At 46.6% G+C, this 19,892-nt stretch overlaps 1 protein-coding gene across 3 annotated transcripts in view; it reads right to left on the bottom strand.

Moving 5' to 3' along the window:
- The window catches only part of dazl (deleted in azoospermia-like), a 147,911-nt gene that overhangs the window by 104,927 nt on the left and 23,092 nt on the right, over positions 1–19,892 (bottom strand). For all 3 annotated transcript variants that reach the window (XM_085988023.1, XM_085988022.1, XM_085988024.1), the window contains exon 2: positions 12,722–12,871. In XM_085988023.1, the coding sequence (XP_085844149.1) occupies positions 12,722–12,871 (150 nt within the window). The remainder of the gene's footprint in view (positions 1–12,721; positions 12,872–19,892) is intronic.

Here is a 19,892-nt window from a genome sequence, read left to right as displayed (position 1 = left end):
TTTTCCCCCCCGCCCTCCCCCTCCCCGCCCTCCCTTCCCCTCCCCCCCGCCCTCCCTCCCCCTGCCCTCCCTTCCCCCCCCCGACCTCCCTTCCCCCCCCGGCCCTCCCTTCCCCTCCCTTCCCTTCCCCCCCGCCCTCCCTTCCCTTCCCCCCCCGCCCTCCCTTCCCTTCCCCCCCCCGCCCTCCCTTCCCCCCCTCCTCTCCCCTCCCTTCCCCGCCCTCCCCTCCGCCCCTCGCTCTCTTCCCCCCAGTCGCTCTCTCTTCCCCCCAGTCGCTCACTCTCTCTTCCCCCCGTCGCACTCTCTTCCCCCCAGTCGCGCTCTCTCTTCCCCCCAGTCGCGCTCTCTCTTCCCCCCAGTCGCGCTCTCTCTTCCCCCCAGTCGCGCTCTCTCTTCCCCCAGTCGCGCTCTCTCTTCCCCCCAGTCGCGCTCTCTCTCTTCCCCCCCCAGTCGCGCTCTCTCTCTTCCCCCCCCAGTCGCGCTCTCTCTCTTCCCCCCCCAGTCGCGCTCTCTCTCCCCCCCCAGTCGCTCTCTCTCTCTTCCCCCCCAGTCGCTCTCTCTCTCTTCCCCCCCAGTCGCTCTCTCTCTCTTCCCCCCCAGTCGCTCTCTCTCTCTTCCCCCCCAGTCGCTCTCTCTCTCTCCCCCCCCAGTCGCTCTCTCTCTCTCTCCCCCCCCCCAGTCGCTCTCTCTCTCTTCCCCCCCAGTCGCTCTCTCTCTCTTCCCCCCCAGTCGCTCTCTCTCTCTTCCCCCCCAGTCGCTCTCTCTCTCTCCCCCCCCAGTCGCTCTCTCTCTCTCTCCCCCCCCCCAGTCGCTCTCTCTCTCTCTCCCCCCCCAGTCGCTCTCTCTCTCTCCCCCCCAGTCGCTCTCTCTCTCTCCCCCCCAGTCGCTCTCTCTCTCTCCCCCCCGTCGCACTCTCTTCCCCCCAGTCGCGCTCTCTCTTCCCCCCAGTCGCGCTCTCTCTTCCCCCCAGTCGCGCTCTCTCTTCCCCCCAGTCGCGCTCTCTCTTCCCCCCAGTCGCGCTCTCTCTTCCCCCCAGTCGCGCTCTCTCTCTTCCCCCCCCAGTCGCGCTCTCTCTCTTCCCCCCCCAGTCGCGCTCTCTCTCTTCCCCCCCCAGTCGCGCTCTCTCTCTTCCCCCCCAGTCGCGCTCTCTCCCCCCCCAGTCGCGCGCTCTCTCTTCCCCCCGTCGCTCTCTCTCTCTTCCCCCCGTCGCTCTCTCTCTCTTCCCCCCAGTCGCTCTCTCTCTCTTCCCCCCCAGTCGCTCTCTCTCTCTTCCCCCCCAGTCGCTCTCTCTCTCTCTCCCCCCCCAGTCGCTCTCTCTCTCTCTCCCCCCCAGTCGCTCTCTCTCTCTCTCCCCCCCCAGTCGCTCTCTCTCTCTCCCCCCCAGTCGCTCTCTCTCTCTCCCCCCCAGTCGCTCTCTCCCCCCCAGTCGCTCTCTCTCTCTCCCCCCCAGTCGCTCTCTCTCTCTCCCCCCCAGTCGCTCTCTCTCTCTCCCCCCCAGTCGCTCTCTCTCTCTCCCCCCCAGTCGCTCTCTCTCTCTCCCCCCCAGTCGCTCTCTCTCTCTCCCCCCCAGTCGCTCTCTCTCTCTCCCCCCCAGTCGCTCTCTCTCTCTCCCCCCAGTCGCTCTCTCTCTCCCCCCCAGTCGCTCTCTCTCTCTCCCCCCCAGTCGCTCTCTCTCTCTCCCCCCCAGTCGCTCTCTCTCTCTCCCCCCCAGTCGCTCTCTCTCTCTCCCCCCCAGTCGCTCTCTCTCTCTCCCCCCCAAGTCGCTCTCTCTCTCTCCCCCCCAGTCGCTCTCTCTCTCTCCCCCCGTCGCTCTCTCTCTCTCCCCCCCAGTCGCTCTCTCTCTCTCCCCCCCAGTCGCTCTCTCTCTCCCCCCCAGTCGCTCTCTCTCTCCCCCCCAGTCGCTCTCTCTCTCCCCCCCAGTCGCTCTCTCTCTCTTCCCCCCCAGTCGCTCTCTCTCTTCCCCCCAGTCGCTCTCTCTCTTCCCCCCAGTCGCTCTCTCTCTTCCCCCCCAGTCGCTCTCTCTCTTCCCCCCAGTCGCTCTCTCTCTTCCCCCCAGTCGCTCTCTCTCTTCCCCCCAGTCGCTCCCTCTCTCTCTCTCTTCCAACAACATTCCCTCGAAAAAGCCTCGGCACCGCCGGGCACTTCAGCTAGTACCTTGTATAACTGCAGCAATACCTCCCTGTTTTTATATTCTATCCCCCTAGCAATAAAAGCCAACATTCCATTGGCCTTCTTGATCACTTGCTGCACCTGCATACTAACTTTTTGAGTTTCGTGCACCAGGACCCCCAGATCCCTTTGTACTACAGTACTTTCCAGTTTCTTGCCATTAAGATAACTTGCTCTATGATTTTTCCTGCCAAAGTGCATAACCTCACACTTTCCAGTATTGTATTCCATCTGCCAAATTTCTGCCCACTTACTTAGCCTGTCTATGTCACTTTGCAGGTTTTTTATGTCCTCCTTACTCACTACTTTCCCTCCCATCTTAGTATCATCTGCAAACTTTGATATGTTACACTCGGTCCCCTCCTCCAAATCGTTAATATAGATTGTAAAGAGTTGGGGACCCAGCACTGACCCCTGCGGAACACCACTAGTTACTGATTGCCAGTCTGAGAATGAACCATTTATCCCAACTCTCTGCTTTCTGTTAGAGAGCCAATTCTCCACCCACGCCAGAATATTACCCCCAATCCCGTGATTTTTTATCTTGAGCAATAATCTTGTGTGGCACCTTGTCAAATGCCTTTTGGAAGTCTAAATACACTACGTCCACTGGTTCTCCTTTATCCACCCTGTATGTTACTTCCTCAAAGAACTCAAGCAAATTTGTCAAACATGACTTCCCCTTCATGAAACCATGCTGAGTTTGTCCTATTAAATTATGTTTATCCAAATGTCCCGTTACTGTCTCCTTAATAATGGACTCTAACATTTTACCAACCACAGATGTTAGGCTAACAGATCTATAGTTTCCAGCCTTCTGCCTACTACCCTTTTTAAATAAGGGTGTTACATTAATTGGGGCCTGCTTTTACAGACAGTGAATTGAAGGAGCAGTCATTCAGAATTCGAAGAAATGGAAAGAATCAATCAATCGACGGGAGGACAACAGAAGGAGAACGGAAGGAAAGGAGAAGGGGTCCTTGGTTGCCACGATTCCTAAGAAACAAACAACCAAAAATATTACCAGCAACTGGGCCACCGCGACCAACAAAAAATCAACCTGGAAGAAACCGAAGACTCGCAAACTTGTTTCCACTCTACAAGCTCACACAGAATCACAGAAACCCCACAGTGCAGATAGAGGCCATTCGGCCCATCGAGCCTGCACCGACACATATCCCACCCGATCCCCGTAACCACTACACCAACACATATCCCACTCTATCCCCGTAACCCCACGTATTTAATCCCCCTAACACTAAGGGTCAATTTATCATAGCCAATCAAACTAACCCGCACATCTTTGGACTGTGGGAGGAAACCAGAGCACCCGGAGGAAACCCACGCAAACACGGGGAGGATGTGCAAACTCCACACAGACAGTCACCTGAGGCCAGATTCGAACCCGGGTCCCTGGCGCTGTGAGGCAACAGTGCTAACCACTATGCCACCGTGCTATCCTGACTTACCCCAGGGTAAGATTTGATGAAAAGACTCTAAACCCTATCGCTGACCAAAGGAAATTGGATACTTACCCGATAGATCCAATAAGCACCCGACCGCATCAGCGGACACACGAAGACTCAAAAAGCAACGCAGGTGAAGTCTTCTACCGCGTCCGGGGTACGGCAAGCCCCAACCGCCACACCTAGAGAACCCCGAAATCGTGAACCTCTACAACTGTCAAGAAAGTCGTTTGGTGAGCATTTTCCCTGGTCCTCTGGAGTCCAACTTAGTGTAGTGGAATTGGGAGGGGTGAAGTATTTTGTCTATTGTTATTCTCCCTCGTATATTCCAAAGTGTTCCCCCCTTTTGGAGTGATAAGATTGTTGTATTGTGTATATTTTCCTGCCTCAAATAAAATCCAAGTTCTTTTCACCAACTCAGTTGTCTGTTGCAATTTCATTACAACCCCCAAATAAGTCCAAAGTCTAGAACCAAGGGAGTGGGAGCGATTCGAACCGCTCAGGAGTCAGAGGCAAAGCTGACCCCACACACCACCCCTTACAAATGCAATAAACAGAAGGTCAGAATGGGTGACTACATTGTGGAAATTACCCCAGTCAGCAATAATGGTGCAGTCAGTACCTACCGTAGGGAGTTTCTCTCTCAGGAATGTCCCTGCCTCCCATTTGACAAAACCATTCCCAGGGACACTGCCCCATAACTCTTCAAGCCAGAGGTGATTCAGGCCTCCTGGCGGAGCTTCACACCAGCCTAGGTCTTCCATTCTTGTCCATCCCAGCAAGAGCACTTAAAACTTTCTAGCAATTATTTTCAGTGCATGAGACAAACAGGGAGATGAACAGTACAAAAAAATGCTGCATTGGAACAATGAAGATTCTACAAGGTAATTAATTGAGGTTTCACTATTAGTAGGTCTTTTGATTTTAAGGTAAAACCTGAATAACCCCAAGATGAACAATTCCAAAATTAGGATTAAACCCAACAAAACCTGCAAATATCAATGTCAGCGTTCTGCAGCTCTGATGTGATATATGCAGCCATTTTCCCCGTTTGACAAGGGGAACACTGTCTTTTCATCATACTAATGGACAGCTGTGACGTAATTCGCACCTTCAGTCATCGATGTCACATTTAGATGGCTGAGTAAAGTTCCACACGGAAGAGGCGCGGAGGATGCAGCTAATGATGCCGACAACTCCTTTCCGTGTTATATTTTGTGATCGTGAGCATTTAGTTCGTTGAATTCTTTTTTCTTCCAGAATTGTTTTGCCTATTAAACTACATTTTGTAATTACATATATTGCTTTATTTTTCACCTGAAAAGCAGTTAGTGTTTTCAGACAATTTTTTGACCAGATTTCAAGAAAAATAAAAGCCCCAAAATCAAGAGGACTATATATTAGGATTCTGGCTCAGTCGTACTTTCAGGAAGGAGGTGGATTTTTATTTTTTATTTTTAAGGTTTGTTGAGAGCTGCATCCAAGACAAACCTACTAAAAGACAAATCCCCTTATCTAGAATATCTAAACATTATCTGGCACAACATGGCTGCTTAAAGTTGCAGCTTTAAAGATACTTTAATGCCAATTTAAACTCATTCCACCTGGCGGGAATGGCCCTAAAATCAGATTGAGGTACAGGAAACTCTCTTAACCGGCACCTAAATAACCGGAAATCTCTGTTAACCGGCAAAATTCAGGAGTAGGTTCAGGTAAGTTTTACTTCATATTAGTGGCAGTTCCCGGATCTGTGGCTGTGTAACTGGGGTTCGTGCACTTGTTGCTAAGCAACAGGGACGCTTGGTCTGTGGCTGGAGTTCCTGCACATGTTGCTAAGCAACAGAGAAGCCAGGATTTGTTGCTGTGTACGGAGCTCTCGTACCTTTTAACTATGCCTCTCTGTAATCCGGACTTTTTGATAAGCCGGCACCACGCCGGTCCCGTTGGTGCCGGATAATAAAGAGTTTCCTGTACCTTGTTCGTGCTCCGATCCTGCCCACCACCATTTTGCTTAAGGTTTTCACAAGGGCTGCCCAGGCTCAAGTGAATGGGGGGAAAATAGCAAGCTGGAGAGTGCATAAGTGGGAAACCTCAGCTCATATATACCGAGGTATAAATGTAGAAATTGTGCCTCAGTTTGGGGGCTAAGTGGAAAGAGGGGTCATCTTGTATGCTAATCTTAATTTCCTTCCCAAATCATCACTCATATTCCTGTCCTGACTGGCTTTTCTCCTCGCGATTTCACCAAAGACATGGGGACCCAGTCAGAGCACCATACCAGGGCATTTCTATCAGTGATTGTTCTGCTTCACCAATTATTACATGCAGATGGCAAATTTACCTCCCAATGCCACCCCAAATCTCCCCATGCAAATTTAAAATTGTTGATAGCCCAACAGGATAGGTAGAGGACACATTTCCCAAGTTCTCCTAAATGCACATCTTACCTTATCAAGGGTACGTAATATAAAACTGAATTAAAATATCCCAGTTTCCTGTTATTGTTTGGGGGGGGGGGGGGGGGGGGGGGGGAGTTCACTTTCAAAGAGATTAGGTAGCAAGCTATGTACTGCTTAATTCAGATCATTGACATTTTTGAGGAAGGTAAACGGGACAATAGGAATATTATTTTGCAATGCAGACAGAAATTTAGGTACACAGGTTTACATAGGATATACAGCACAGAAACAGGCCATTCGGCCCAACCAGTCCATGCTGGCGTTTATGCTCCACTCAAGCCTCCTCCTGCCTTCCCTCATCTAAATCTATCAGCATAATCCTCTATTCCCTTCTTCCTCATATGCTTGCCTAGCCTCCACTTAAATGCATCTATACTTTTCGCTTCAACCACTCCTTGTGGTAGCGAGTTCCACATTCTCACCACTCTTTGGGTAAAGAAGTTTCTTCTGAAATCCCTATTGGATTTCTTGGTGACTATCCTGTATTGATGGCCTCTAGTTATGCTCTTCCCCACAAGTGGAAACACTCTCTCTGTATCCACTATCAAAACCTTTCATAATTTTAAAGACCTCTATTAGGTCACCCTCAGCAATTTTTCAAGAGAAAAGAGACCCAGCCTGTTCATCCTTTCCTGATATGTATACCCTCACATTTCTGGTATCATCCTTGTAAATCTTCTCTGCACCCTCTCCAGTGCCTCTATATCCTTTTTATAATATGGTGACCAGAACTGTACGCAGTACTCCAAGGTTCAATACAGGTTTAACATAACTTCCCTACTTTTCAATTCTATCACTCTAGAAATAAACCCTAGTGCTAGGTACTTGACCCAAAGTGTGCTATTTAGAGCTGAGCAGCATGAATGCTATTCTACTAAAATTCTTTCAAAACGTGGATTCCTTTCTGCTCATTCTTCAGATTAAAAAAGAGACAAGTTCTGCTCGTCATTGATCATGCAACAGCACCCACCCCCCACCCCTCTCGCCACCCCAGTGGAAAATAACTATCATATTAAAAGTCATAGGGGAAGATTTTCAGGTTACGCCCAAAAAGAGCACAAAGTGATCAAGACAACCAAGTCGCTCGCCCAATGACATCAGCGTGAACGTACAAACCATTCAGGTTCAACCATGTCCATTTGATAATGCCCTGGAAGCTTTAGTACATGAGGAAAAGCATTTTCTTCCCATCCAATGGAAAAAGGGGGCACTGATACATTAACAGGCGAGAATGGTTTGAGGTAGTAGAATGCATCAATGTCAGAAGTTTAGACCCTTGAAGCAGTGTAGAAAAAATTTCAATGACCTGACCAGAGCTGCTAAGGCAAGACTGCCATTCACAGTTGTCATCAATGTCACCACTGTCCTGTACTACTTCTGCACACACCTAATGCTTCTCCATTAACAGCCAAACACCCAAATATTCTCAACTTTTTCCAGCATGCCGCTTACACACTCCCCTTGCTCTTGCAGGACAAACTTGCACACAATGCCAGGGAGAAGACGCGCACCATGGGAGGGACACCATCCTTTCAAGTCATCACATCCACAGAAGAGACAGCCATGCATGCCCTTGGCAGAGGGAGAGCTAGAGCAGTTACAGGTGTTGCAGCGGGAGGAAATGTCCCACAGGGTACTTGGTCATTGAGCCATCCTAACTTTCCCTTTTACTCGGTCTGCATCGGCCAACCACTCTTTTACAACAATATACCATTGCTTTTAGCTACTAACCATTTGTTCCATCCCCTCTTTCCATGTCCTGCAGATGTCCTGGGCCTCTTGGCAATAAAGGACCAGGAGAATACTCCAACTGAAGATGCACCATCACTCACGTTTACATGCCATAGCTCAGAAATTGACACTCTGACCTTTAGATAGTGAGCAAGAGGGGTCCGCACTGGATGATGCACAAGCAAAAGGAGGACATGCAGGACACAGTTCACTGGAAGACAAGCTAGCACCTTAGCACTGCCGTAGATAGCACAGATGACAACTTTTAGGGCTCAGTCTACAAAAGAAAAATTGTGGCTGCGCATCAGAAATTGTCAAGTGCACTGACGTGCTTGTCATGGGGGGAGGGGGGCTATGCACCATGTTGGACAGTGTGGAGGAGTCTACTTCCAGCTTGTGTGTAGTACTCATGAATGGCATCAAGTTACTGCAGTTGACCATGGAGCCTGTGGTCACCTGTGTACAGACTGAAGTTGCCAATGGTACCACAGGAGAGGCACATGCTTGTCTTCTGAGGAGGGTAGCATGCCTTCTCCATTGCCACCCCCTTGTCCTGTAAAGTCAGCTGGGCCAGACTGTCCAGTAGCAGCCAAGATGCTACATTCTGCAGTCAGATTTCTCAGGCCCGATCTAGAGATGCCAACCACAGCCATCTCAAGTGCCCAAATTGGAGGCATACCAGCGTTCTGCCTCCCAACTGAAGCCATCGAGAACCTCTTAGCAGTATTACAGTAGGTAGAAGAGCACAAGACCGGCAACTAGGGGGTTGCACCAGGGTGATCAGTAGTTTATGGACGTTTTAAAGATCATTGTAAATAACATTCTTTTACAGAATTCTGTGCGCGCTTTAGGAAGGCCGTCAAGGCCTTAGAGAGGGTGCAGAAGAGATTTATTAGAATGAGGGACTTCAGTTATGTGGAGAAACTAGAGAAGCTTGGGTTATTCTCCTTGGGGCATAGAAGGTTAAGAGGAGATTTAATAGATGTGTTCAAAAATCATGAATGGTTTTTGCTAGGAGTAAATAAGGAGAAACTCTTTCCAGTAGCAGAAGGGTCAGTAAACAGAGGACACAGATTTAAAGTGATTGGCAAAAGAACCAGAGGCGACATGAGGGAAAAAAATGTTCAGTGAGTAGTTGTGCCTGAAAGGGTGGTGGAAACAGATTTAATAGTAACATTCAAAAGAAAATTAGATAAATACTTGAAAAGAAAACATTTACAGGGCTATGGGGAAAGAGATGGGGAGTGGTGCTCATTGGATAGCTCTACCAAGGAGCTGGCACAGGCACAATGAGCCGAATGGCCTCCTTCAATGTTGTCGTTCTAGGATTCTATACTGAGTTTGTTTGGCAAGTATTTGTTGATTAGACAATGCGATTTGTCAAGACCCATGCTAGAATTTGGGTTAAGGGCAGTCTTCAGGATGGTGGTCAGGCTGGGACTGATGTGGAGTGAGTCCGTTGGTTCAGTGAAATAGGAAGTTGTCTGCCAAGCACACTCCTTGATGAGCTGCTATTGAAAAGCTCTTGCAGCTGGCAGGATAATGGGTCTTGCTCTTCTCGTCATCTTGTTGCTCATATTCCTTTGCTCCCATGTCTTGCTTTGCAGGTGGCCAAGTGGGTTGGCCCCTCTGGATGGCAAAGTGGCAGCAAATGCAACAGACAATGTTTTTGCAGGAGACTCTCTAGGGGCTTTACTACAACACTCTTCCAGACCTACCCAGGAAATGAAAGCAATGCTGGAAGAGATCCATGGCCTACTGTGTTGGGGCTCAGGTGTAGGCATGGCACCGAGAGGTATCATGAACCAGGTCTGATGGTGATAGCCTTTGTTCCTAGGCAGCTAGCCTCTGACTTGGTGTGGGTGAAACTTGGGGGGGGGGGGGGGGGGGGGGGGGGGGATTGAGGACTGGTGCAAAATGAAAGCATCATGGCAGCTGCCAGGAAATCACGCAGAGGCCTGCATAACGTGTTGCATGTTGTCATACACCAGCTGCACGTTCAGCGACTGGAATCCCTTCCTATTCATGTACACTCCAGGCTCTTGCACTGGAGCCCAGAAGACTGTTGTTTTGTGTGCAGTCGATGATGCCCTGCACTTGGGGGAAGTCTACAATTCTTGCAAAGCCCAGAGTCCTGTCTTCTTGATTCATGGTGTCCATGGAAAACGAGATGAATTCATTGGTTCTGGCAAAAAACATATCCATTACCTGCCTGACGCAGGCATGCACAGCTGATTGCATGCTGTAGCAGATAAGATCTACAACATTAATAAATGATCCTGTGGTATAAAAATTCAGGGCCAGTGACTTTCACAGCCACAGGCGTGGACATACGTGAAACACGCTGAGCTGAAGCTGATGACATAGCTCGGTGACAGCTTCCTTGGTAAAGTGGAGCCTCCTCACACACTGCTCCTCAATGAACTGCAGGTATGAAGTTCTTAGCCTGTACACTCTAGTGGGAAAATGCCTCCTGTGAGCTTCCCTCCTTCTGCCTCTTCAGCTGCATGTCCCTGAATCTAGCTTGCTTCACACAGAATCACACAGAAACCCCACAGTGCAGATAGAGGCCATTTCGGCCCATCGAGCCTGCACCGACACATATCCCACCCGATCCCCGTAACCCCTACACCAACACATATCCCACTCTATCCCCGTAACCCCACGTATTTAATCCCCCTAACACTAAGTGTCAATTTATCATAGCCAATCAACCTAACCCGCACATCTTTGGACTGTGGGAGGAAACCGGAGCACCCGGAGAAAACCCACGCAAACACGGGGAGAATGTGCAAACTCCACACAGTCACCCGAGGCCAGATTCGAACCCGGGTCCCTGGCGCTGTGAGGCAACAGTGCTAACCACTATGCCACCGTGCTTCTACTACTCCTGCCAAAAAGACATTCCAGGCACCACACTCATTAAATCCAAACAGAAGTTTGCTAGGAGTCTCTGGTCAAAATCCTCTGCAGGCTCACCAAATTACTTTCTGAAACAGTTCCAGCAGCCATAACTCCCAAAAACGTAAAAGCAGCATACTAGCAGTCAAAATAAACTGACCAGTGATTTGGTCGAGAGCAGCTGATGATCCTTTAAATCCTGCTAAAAATGGGCTCTCTGGCTGTTCCCACTCATTATTTCTATCACTTTTAGAATTTACAAATTGGACACAATAGCTATTTAAAACTGTATTTAAGTCCTTAAACAAGCGTGCATGCTTAAATAGGCACCGCCAATTTCAACCAGGTGTGCTGGAGATCTAAAAGGTGGCCCAACCCAAATGCCAACAAGCATATTTTCAGCACAGAACAGGCGTGCGAGATTGCGATCAGACTTTTGGGGTCATGGCACTCACTTATGATAAAACGGGCATGCGAGTTGAAAATTCTCCCCCCATACAGTTCCATTTTAAATTACACTGCCAGGTCTTAAAATGGAATGTTCCAGCAGGGCCATCAGCATACTAATGTTCATGCAACACAATTAGCACAGTAATGTTCAGTGCCATGGAGTAAAGGAAAGCAGAGGCCTGTTCAGTTCCTAGTTAGAGCCTTGTTGTTTGGGTTATTGCTAAATTAAGGCTGTGGCTTCTTCCAGCAGTGGTGAGGGGAATAAAAACAGGTACCATTAGCCTCTTGACTACAAAGGTACAAAATTGAATGGATAAAAAATAAGTTATCCTGAAAATTAACCTATGAAAAGCTCTTAAAATCAAATGGAATGAATGCCCCAGAATAAATTTTGATCAGTGTATTTTTTACATTAACTGTCTGGTAGCAGCAGGGTACTGTTCAGTTATCGCCATAGCTTTTTACATTTGTAGCTTTTATGCTACATGTATGCTACACAGAACACACATTTTAAGACGCTAATATATTTTTCAGTGTTCAATTATTTCTCAATGGGCCAGAAATTCGGGTCCCCACGGGTGAGTACGTACTGGGTACTCATGCATTGGCCCAACGAAAGTGCCGCTTTCATGCATGCACTGTGCATGCGTGGGAAACCGGAACTTCCGTTCCCTTAAAGGAAGAGGTTCACAGGTCGATCGCGTGCGCCGGAGAGGCAGCGCGTACGCCTGGAACTTCCATTTTTTTTTTTTTTTTTTTTTTTTTTTTTAAATACAGGTTTCTCCGGGAGGGTAAGTCTCCAGCAGCTACGCTTTTAAAAAGCAGTCGCAAGGCCTGCTTTTAACAAGGTAAGTGATGAATTAAGTAAAATTAAAACATATTTTCCACAGGTTTATTATTTTTAAATATTTTAAATTAAGTTTATTTTTAGCCCCGCTAAAAACTAATTCATTGTCTCAAAAATTTAAATTATTGTTTAAAATAGTTATTTTATGTAATTTATAATTATTTTAAAAATCTGATTTTTTAAAACATTTTTTTGAAGTTTTAGTTATGTTTTGGGGCTGAACTCTAATCATAGATTTGACAGGTCTTCCTGTCAAACCTATGAATAGAGATTCCCTGCTACGATTGGCTCTCCGTGGCCCACGTGATCCCAGGGGATGCTTCAAACTAACTGCGCTCCTGGGATACGCAAGCACTGCGCGCCGGCAGTTGGAGCAGGCCCAGGATCGGAATCCCACGCGGGCTCACAGCACAACGGCCGGCGCGCTAGGTAAGTGCAGGTCGGAGGCTTGCACCCACGGGAAGCCTCCGACCGAATTTCTGGGCCATTTACTTTACCAGTAAAGTAGCACCCTGCCATTTTAGATATGGGTGGGTTGAGCAGACAACAAACTTTCTAATCTACTGTACATGATGCTATACGGTGGATAAAAGAGGAAATGCAGGTTGTTCCATAGAGCAATCCAAACACGTTTACAACTTTCAATAAATTAAAATTCCAATCAATTAAAAAAAAATAAGCATTATATCACAGCATACCTCAAAATCAATTCCACCAACAAAAATTGTGTTCGGCATGATTCTTCCACTTGGCAAGACATATCTTCGATTCACTGTGGGTGCTGCTGAAGACTGACTCTCCAGTTCCTGACTGACATCACTATCTTGTGCTTCAATTATTCTTCCGGACTGAAAATAAGAGAAAAGTTTAGGAATTCTTTTCACCGTGGTAAATTCAGAAGCTGCCTGGTTTCCCGAGACCCGGGAATCCCACCCCACAGGCGTTAAATCTACATAGCTGCTGAAATCTGAGGCACGCAGCCTCAATAAATAATCTGCCCTAGTCCGCAACATATTTTTATCTGCTCAGACAAGCTTATGTGATGAAAGGTCATCAATCTGAAATGTTAACCCCGTTTCTTTCTCCACAGATGCTGCCTGACCTGCTGAGTATTTACAGCACTCCGTTTTTGTTCTAGTTACATGAGTTTCAATAGTTCCATAAATAAATTACCATTTGAGTTCAGTTAAACCCAAGCCAGGAAAAGCTCAATACAGTATCTACCAGGTACTTCTGCACTCAGCCAGTAATCACTCTTATTACCACCTTGGATACATTCAGATCAACATTCAAGACTGTGCTAATGGCAATTTACAGGTTTCCATATGAAGCTGCTGTCTGACACATCAGTGTTAAGGACAGAACCACAAATGGCTGGTCTCCATGAAGGGAACCTGTAGTATCTCCTGCAAGGCTATTAAAAATATATATTATATAGATTTACTGGTATTATTTTATATTATAAAATTACTTCCACAACACTTTAAAAGAAGAATTCTTAGGGCACAAAGGTGGAATTTGTACTCTGAATTCAACCAGATATACAAAACCTAGGATTTTTCAACATAGCAGAGCCAATAGCAGAAAAGTTTCCATGCCCTAGCATCACCGTAGCTAGAGGAATGGTGCAAGGAGGAGGGATTCAAATTCCTGGGACATTGGAACTGGTTCTGGGGGAGGTGGGACCAGTACAAACTGGACGGTTTGCACCTGGGTGGGACCGGAACCAATGTCCTAGGGGGAGTGTTTGCTAGTGCTGTTGGGGAGAGTTTAAACTAAAATGGCAGGGAGTTGGGAAGCTGTGCAGGGAGACGGAGGAAAGGGAAGCAAGGATAGAAACTAGGGTTGCAAAATTCCGGGAATTTTTAAAAGAGGAAACTTTCCATGGGAATTTAGAGTTTTTTTTGCACACTGATGGTTTTTGTCTCTGACCCTTATATTATCTTTGTCATCAAAATAGACATACTGTTCCATACAAATAAAAACAGGCTTTCAAAACTTTATTTAGGTTATAATTTTGAACTTTATTGAACTCCCACAAAAAAGACCCATCTAAAATAAAATAAAAAGAGCGTCAGCTTATTTAGCCTGTAATTTGTCCTTATTTTGTCCCTTTGAGTCTTCTACTCATCATTGCTCCTCCTGATTCTCTGGCTCTGGCCCCGACATGTCCATTTCCTCCTCTGTGTCAGTGTCTAGCTGTGTGGTGGACACTTCTGTATCTGGCTCAGTAAGTTGTAGGTTCGCCCGGATAGCCACCAGTTTCTCCACTCTCTTGTGCACCTGTTGCGCACCTTTGTATGCGTATTCCCAAAAAGTGACCAGTTTCGTTCAGAGGCCGCTGATGAAGGTGGGATTTGGAGTATCACCGATGCAATAGGTGACAGGGCCTCAGATGCAAAAGTCCCTTCCACCAGGTATGTGCACTGATATGCTTGCATGATTCCCATATCCCGTCCCCATTCCAAAGACCTTGCTTGGTAGAGAACTTTGCCAGACTTCCCAGAACTTTGCCCATGTCCAGATTGAGGTGGCGTGAGAGGGTAGAAATCACACTAAGCACTGTTGATCTGTTCTCCAGAAAGTATTGGTCTCCCAACATGCTTTGGGTCCAGCATGCATGCTGCAGCATGAATCGGCTTGACACAAAATTCTTGACGCGTCTGTATGAATTGAACAATTGCCTTCTCCTCTGCTTTGAGCAGCAGGGATGTGGGTAGGGCAATGCTGATTTGTTCTTTTAAATCAGCAAAAAGCCTGAACATCTGACAAGACAGCGTCATCTCCTTCAATCTGAGCAATTGCAAATGCTACCGGTGAGAGTTGTTTAAGGCTGCTAACCACTCTCTCCCAAAACACATCATCCAGTGGTATTTTCTTGATGGTGGTTTCCATATCCCCAGACTGGGATACTGCTATTTCTTGCAGCGACTCCTTACCCTCCAGAAGGCTGTTGTACATTATGGACAACGCCACCGCATCTAGTGTTGCTGGGCAGCTTCACTGTGGTGTTCTTGTTCTTTGTACTTGTACAGTGTTTCCATGGTTCTCAAATCCATTGGCTATGAGCATGAGGGGTGAGCCTGTCGCATATACAGCTCGAGCAAGGCACTCATCTGCATTCTTCTGGCTTTGGTTATCCATTGTATCGAAGAGCCTTCCAAGTGGGCCAGGAGTTGCTGATAAGGAGCCTGATGCTGAATGTGAACCATCATCTTCTTGAATGGAAGCAGAGGGACTCTGGGCTGACTGCTGTGAGCTTTGAGAGAAGTTGTTACATTTGGATAAATGCTGCTGCATCTTTGTGGCATTCTTTACATATGGCTTTGTACAGTGTTTACACATGTACACAGGCTTTCCATCTTTAATGCCTGGGGTAAAATGCTTCCACACATCTGACGGTAAACGTGGCATTGTTCTATGCAGAGAAATAAAGGGCATTCGTCTCTGTGTCGAACTGCGGTCGATCAGCACGATTGCAACAGGGCGAGTAAAGTTTTCCTGATGCTCCATGTGATGGAAGCATGACCTGTGCATGCACGACGCTACATCACCAATAGAGGGAGCTAATCGCTCATCCAACCAATCAGGACACATTTGTTCACAGTCACACACAAAACTTGTAATCATTAAAACAAGCCAAGTAAGAAGATAAACATATATTAAGAAATTCCTTAATAATTAAGATTCCATCTCTGTTAGTAATTTTAAGAGGACCTGTAGAAAAAAAATGAAAGAAATACAAAACAAATTATGCTAGCATGTGCTTTTTTGGGAAAAATTCCCGTGGAAAATGTCCGGAAATTTACCGGAAACTTTCCACCCCTTCACAACCCTAATAGAAACAAAAGACAGGAAGGAGAAAAGCAAAAGTGGAAGGCAGAGAAATCAAGGGTGTAAATCAAACAGGGCCACAATAAATAATAATAATTCTAAAAGGACTAAGAATGTTAAAAAATCAAGCCTGTTGGCTTTGTGTCTTAATGCGAGAAGCACTCGTAATAAGGTGTATGAATTAGCTGCGCAAATAGATGCAAACTATGATATAATTGGGACTACGGAGACATGGCTCCAGGGTGACCAAGACTGGGAATTCAACATCCAGGGGTATTCAATATTCAGGAAGGACAGGAGAAAAGGAGGTGCGGTAGCATTGCTGGTTAAAGAGATTAACACAATAGTCAGGAAGGATATTAGCTCTGATGATGTGGAATCTGTATGGGCAGAGCTGAGAAATACCAAGGGGCAGAAAACATTAATGGGAGTTGTATACAGACCCCCAAACAGTAATGCTGAGGTTGGGGATGGCATTAAACGGGAAATTAGAGATGCGTGCAGTAAGGACACAGCAGTTATCATGGGTGACTTTAATTTAGACACACGAAATAGGAGCAGGATCAGGCTACACGGCCCCTGGGCCCGCTCCGCTACCCACAGGGCCATGACCGATCCGAACCTAGACTCATGTCCAAATTCCTGCCCGCTCCCCGTAACCCTTAATTCCCTTTACTTCTAGGAAACTGTCTATTTCTGTTTTAAATTTATGTAATGATGTAGCTTCTACAGCTTTTTGGGGCAGCATATTCCATGGACCTACCACCCTCTGAGTGAAGTAGTTCCTCCTCATCTCAGTTTTGAAAGAGCAGCCCCTTATTCTAAGACTATGCCCCCTAGTTCTAGTTTCACCCATCATCGGGAACATCCTCCCCGCATCCACCCCCTTCACAATCTTATATGTTTCAATAAGATCGCCTCTCATTCTTCTGAACTCCAATGAGTAGAGTCCCAATCTACTCAAATGTCCATCCCCTCATCCCCGGGATTAACCGAGTGAACCTTCTTTGTACTGACTCGAGAGCAAGTATGTCCTTTCTTAAGTATGGACACCAAAACTGTACGCAGTATTCCAGGTGCGGGCTCACCAATACCTTGTACAACTGAAGCAATACCTCCCTATTTTTATATTCTATCCCCCTAGCAATGAAAGCCAACATTCCATTGGCCTTCTTGATCACTTGCTGCACCTACATACTAACTTTTTGAGTTTCGTGCACCAGGACCCCCAGATCCCTTTGTACTTCAGTACTTTCCAGTTTCTTGCCATTAAGATAATAACTTGCTCTATGATTTTTCCTGCCAAAGTGCATAACCTCACACTTTCCAGTATTGTATTCCATCTGCCAAATCTCTGCCCACTTACTTAGCCTGTCTATGTCCCCTTGCAGGTTTTTTTATGTCCTCCTCACTCACTACTTTCCCTCCCATCTTAGTATCATCTGCAAACTTTGATATGTTACACTCGGTCCCCTCCTCCAAATCGTTAATATAGATTGTAAAGAGTTGGGGACCCAGCACTGACCCCTGTGGAACACCACTAGTTACTGATTGCCAGTCTGAGAATGAACCATTTATCCCAGCTCTCTGCCTTCTGTTAGATAGCCAATCCTCTATCCATGCCAGAATATTACCCCCTATCCCGTGATTTTTTATCATAAGCAATAATCTTGTGTGGCACCTTGTCAAATGCCTTTTGGAAGTCTAAATACACTACGTCCCCTGGTTCCCCTTTATCCACCCTATATGTTACTTCCTCAAAGAACTCCAGCAAATTTGTCAAACATGACTTCCCCTTCATAAAACCATGCTGACTTTGTCCTATTAAATTATGATTATCCAAATGTCCTGTTATTGTCTCCTTAATAATGGACTCCAAAATTTTACCTACCACAGATGTTAGGCTATAGTCTATAGTTTCCAGCCTTCTGTCTACTGCCCTTTTTAAATAAGGGTGTTACATTAGCAGTTTTCCAGTCTGCCGGGACCTTTGCTGAGTCCAGGGAGTTTTGGAAAATTATTACCAATGCATCCACAATCCCTACCGCCACTTCCCTCAAGACCCTAGGATGTAAGCCATCAGGTCCAGGTGATTTATCCGCCTTGAGTCCCATTATTTTACCGAGTACCACTTCCTTAGTGATTTTGATCGTGTTTAGCTCCTCCCCCCCCTTTAGCCCCCTGTTTGTCCAGTGTTGGGATATTCTTAGTGTCTTCTACTGTAAAGGCTGATATAAAATATTCATTCAGTGTTTTTGCCATCTCCATATTTCCCACCATTAATTTCCCGGTCTCATCCTCTAAGGGACCAACATTTACTTTAGCCACCCTTTTTCTTTTTATATAACTATAAAAACTCTTACTATCTGTTTTTATATTTTTTGCTAATTTACTTTCATAATCTATCTTCCCTTTCTTAATCAGTCTTTTTGTTACTTTTTGCTGTCTTTTAAAGTTTTCCCATTCCTCTATCCTCCCACTAGATTTGGCTACCTTATATGCCCTTGTTTTTAGTCAAATACTATCCTTAATTTCTTTACTTAGCCACGGATGGCTGTCTTTTCTTTTACACCCTTTTCTTCTCAGTGGAATATATTTTTTTTGGAAGTTGTAAAATAACTCCTTAAATGTACACCACTGATCATGTATCGTCTTACCCTTTAATCTATTTTCCCAATCCACTCTACTCAATTCCGCTCTCATACCTTCATAGTCTCCTTTATTCAAGCTTAGCACGCTTGTTTGAGATCCAACCTTCTCACCCTCTAATTGAATATGGAATTCAACCATGTTATGGTCACTCATTCCAAGGGGATCCTTTACTAGGGCATTTTTAATTAATCCTGTCTCATTACAAAAGTAGAGAAGTTATGCTGAACCTTTATAAAGCACTGGTTAGGCCACAACTGGAGTATTGCTTCCAGTTCTGGTCACCACACTTTAGGAAGGATGTGAAGGCCCTTGCGAGGGCGCAGAGATTTACCAGAATGGTTCTGGGGATGGGGGATCTTAGCTACCAGGACAGGTTGGAGAAGCTGGATTTGTTTTCGTTAGAGCAAAGGAGGTTGAGGGGTGATTTGATAGAGGTGTACAAGATTATGACGGGTTTGGATAGGCTAGACGGGGAAAGTTCCCAGTAGTTGATGGTACAAGGACTAGGGGACACAGAGTAAGATTTTGGGCAAGAGATACAGGGGGGACGTGAGGAAAAACATTTTTTTACGCAGCAAGTGGTGATGACCTGGAATTTGCTGCCGATGGAAGTGGTGGAAGAGGAGACACTCAATGTTTTCAAGGGGAGACTGGATAGGCACTTGAGGGAAATAAACTTGCAGGGCTACAGGGATAGAGCAGGGGAATGGGACTGACTGGATTGTTCTGCAGAGAGCCGGCACCGACTCGAGGGGTCAAATGGCCTCCTTCTGTGCCGTTATGACTCTATGGCCGCGATTTTATTGATGGAGGCGGGTTGGGTGCGGCTTCGGTGGTTTCCGGCTTCCAGTCCCGCCCCCAGCTGAATCTGCTCCACAGACGTGATTTTGCCTTGATTGATCTCGTTAAGCCCGCCCTGTGGGCTTGCCAGCCGGCCAATTAACAGGAAACGGGTCAGATGGCATCATTTGATGACGCGTCATCTGCCAGTTTCCTTAAAGGGACCACGCACAATTTTATTTTGACAGTTGATTTCTCAGTGTTTGACAGCATTGAGGTGCTACAATCACTGCACAAAGGTGAACTCTTGCACCTAGGCTCTCCAATGACTCCCTCCCTAGGCTGGAATAGATGGCATCTGCAGGTGAGGTGACAGAAGCGATCTGTCACTGGTGAGAGAAGTTCTGCCAATGAGGTGTCACTGGGCATGGATTTAAAAACTTGTAACCTAAAGAAATGTGTAAATGTATTAAAAATGCAGTACCCAACATTTTCTTTCCTCTGAGACATACCATGGGCAACATCGGACCCTTCACACCACTTCTGCAGCTGTCATCAATTCAGAAACATTATAGCAGACTCACACCTGGTGTAGTGTCCGGA

The sequence above is a fragment of the Somniosus microcephalus genome, chromosome 5 (assembly GCF_052327205.1).
Source record: "Somniosus microcephalus isolate GS21.2 chromosome 5, FLI_Smic_1.0, whole genome shotgun sequence".
NCBI classification, from domain to species: domain Eukaryota; kingdom Metazoa; phylum Chordata; class Chondrichthyes; order Squaliformes; family Somniosidae; genus Somniosus; species Somniosus microcephalus.
Note: the sequence above shows the minus strand (reverse complement) of the source record. Positions and strands in the feature narration are given on the sequence as shown.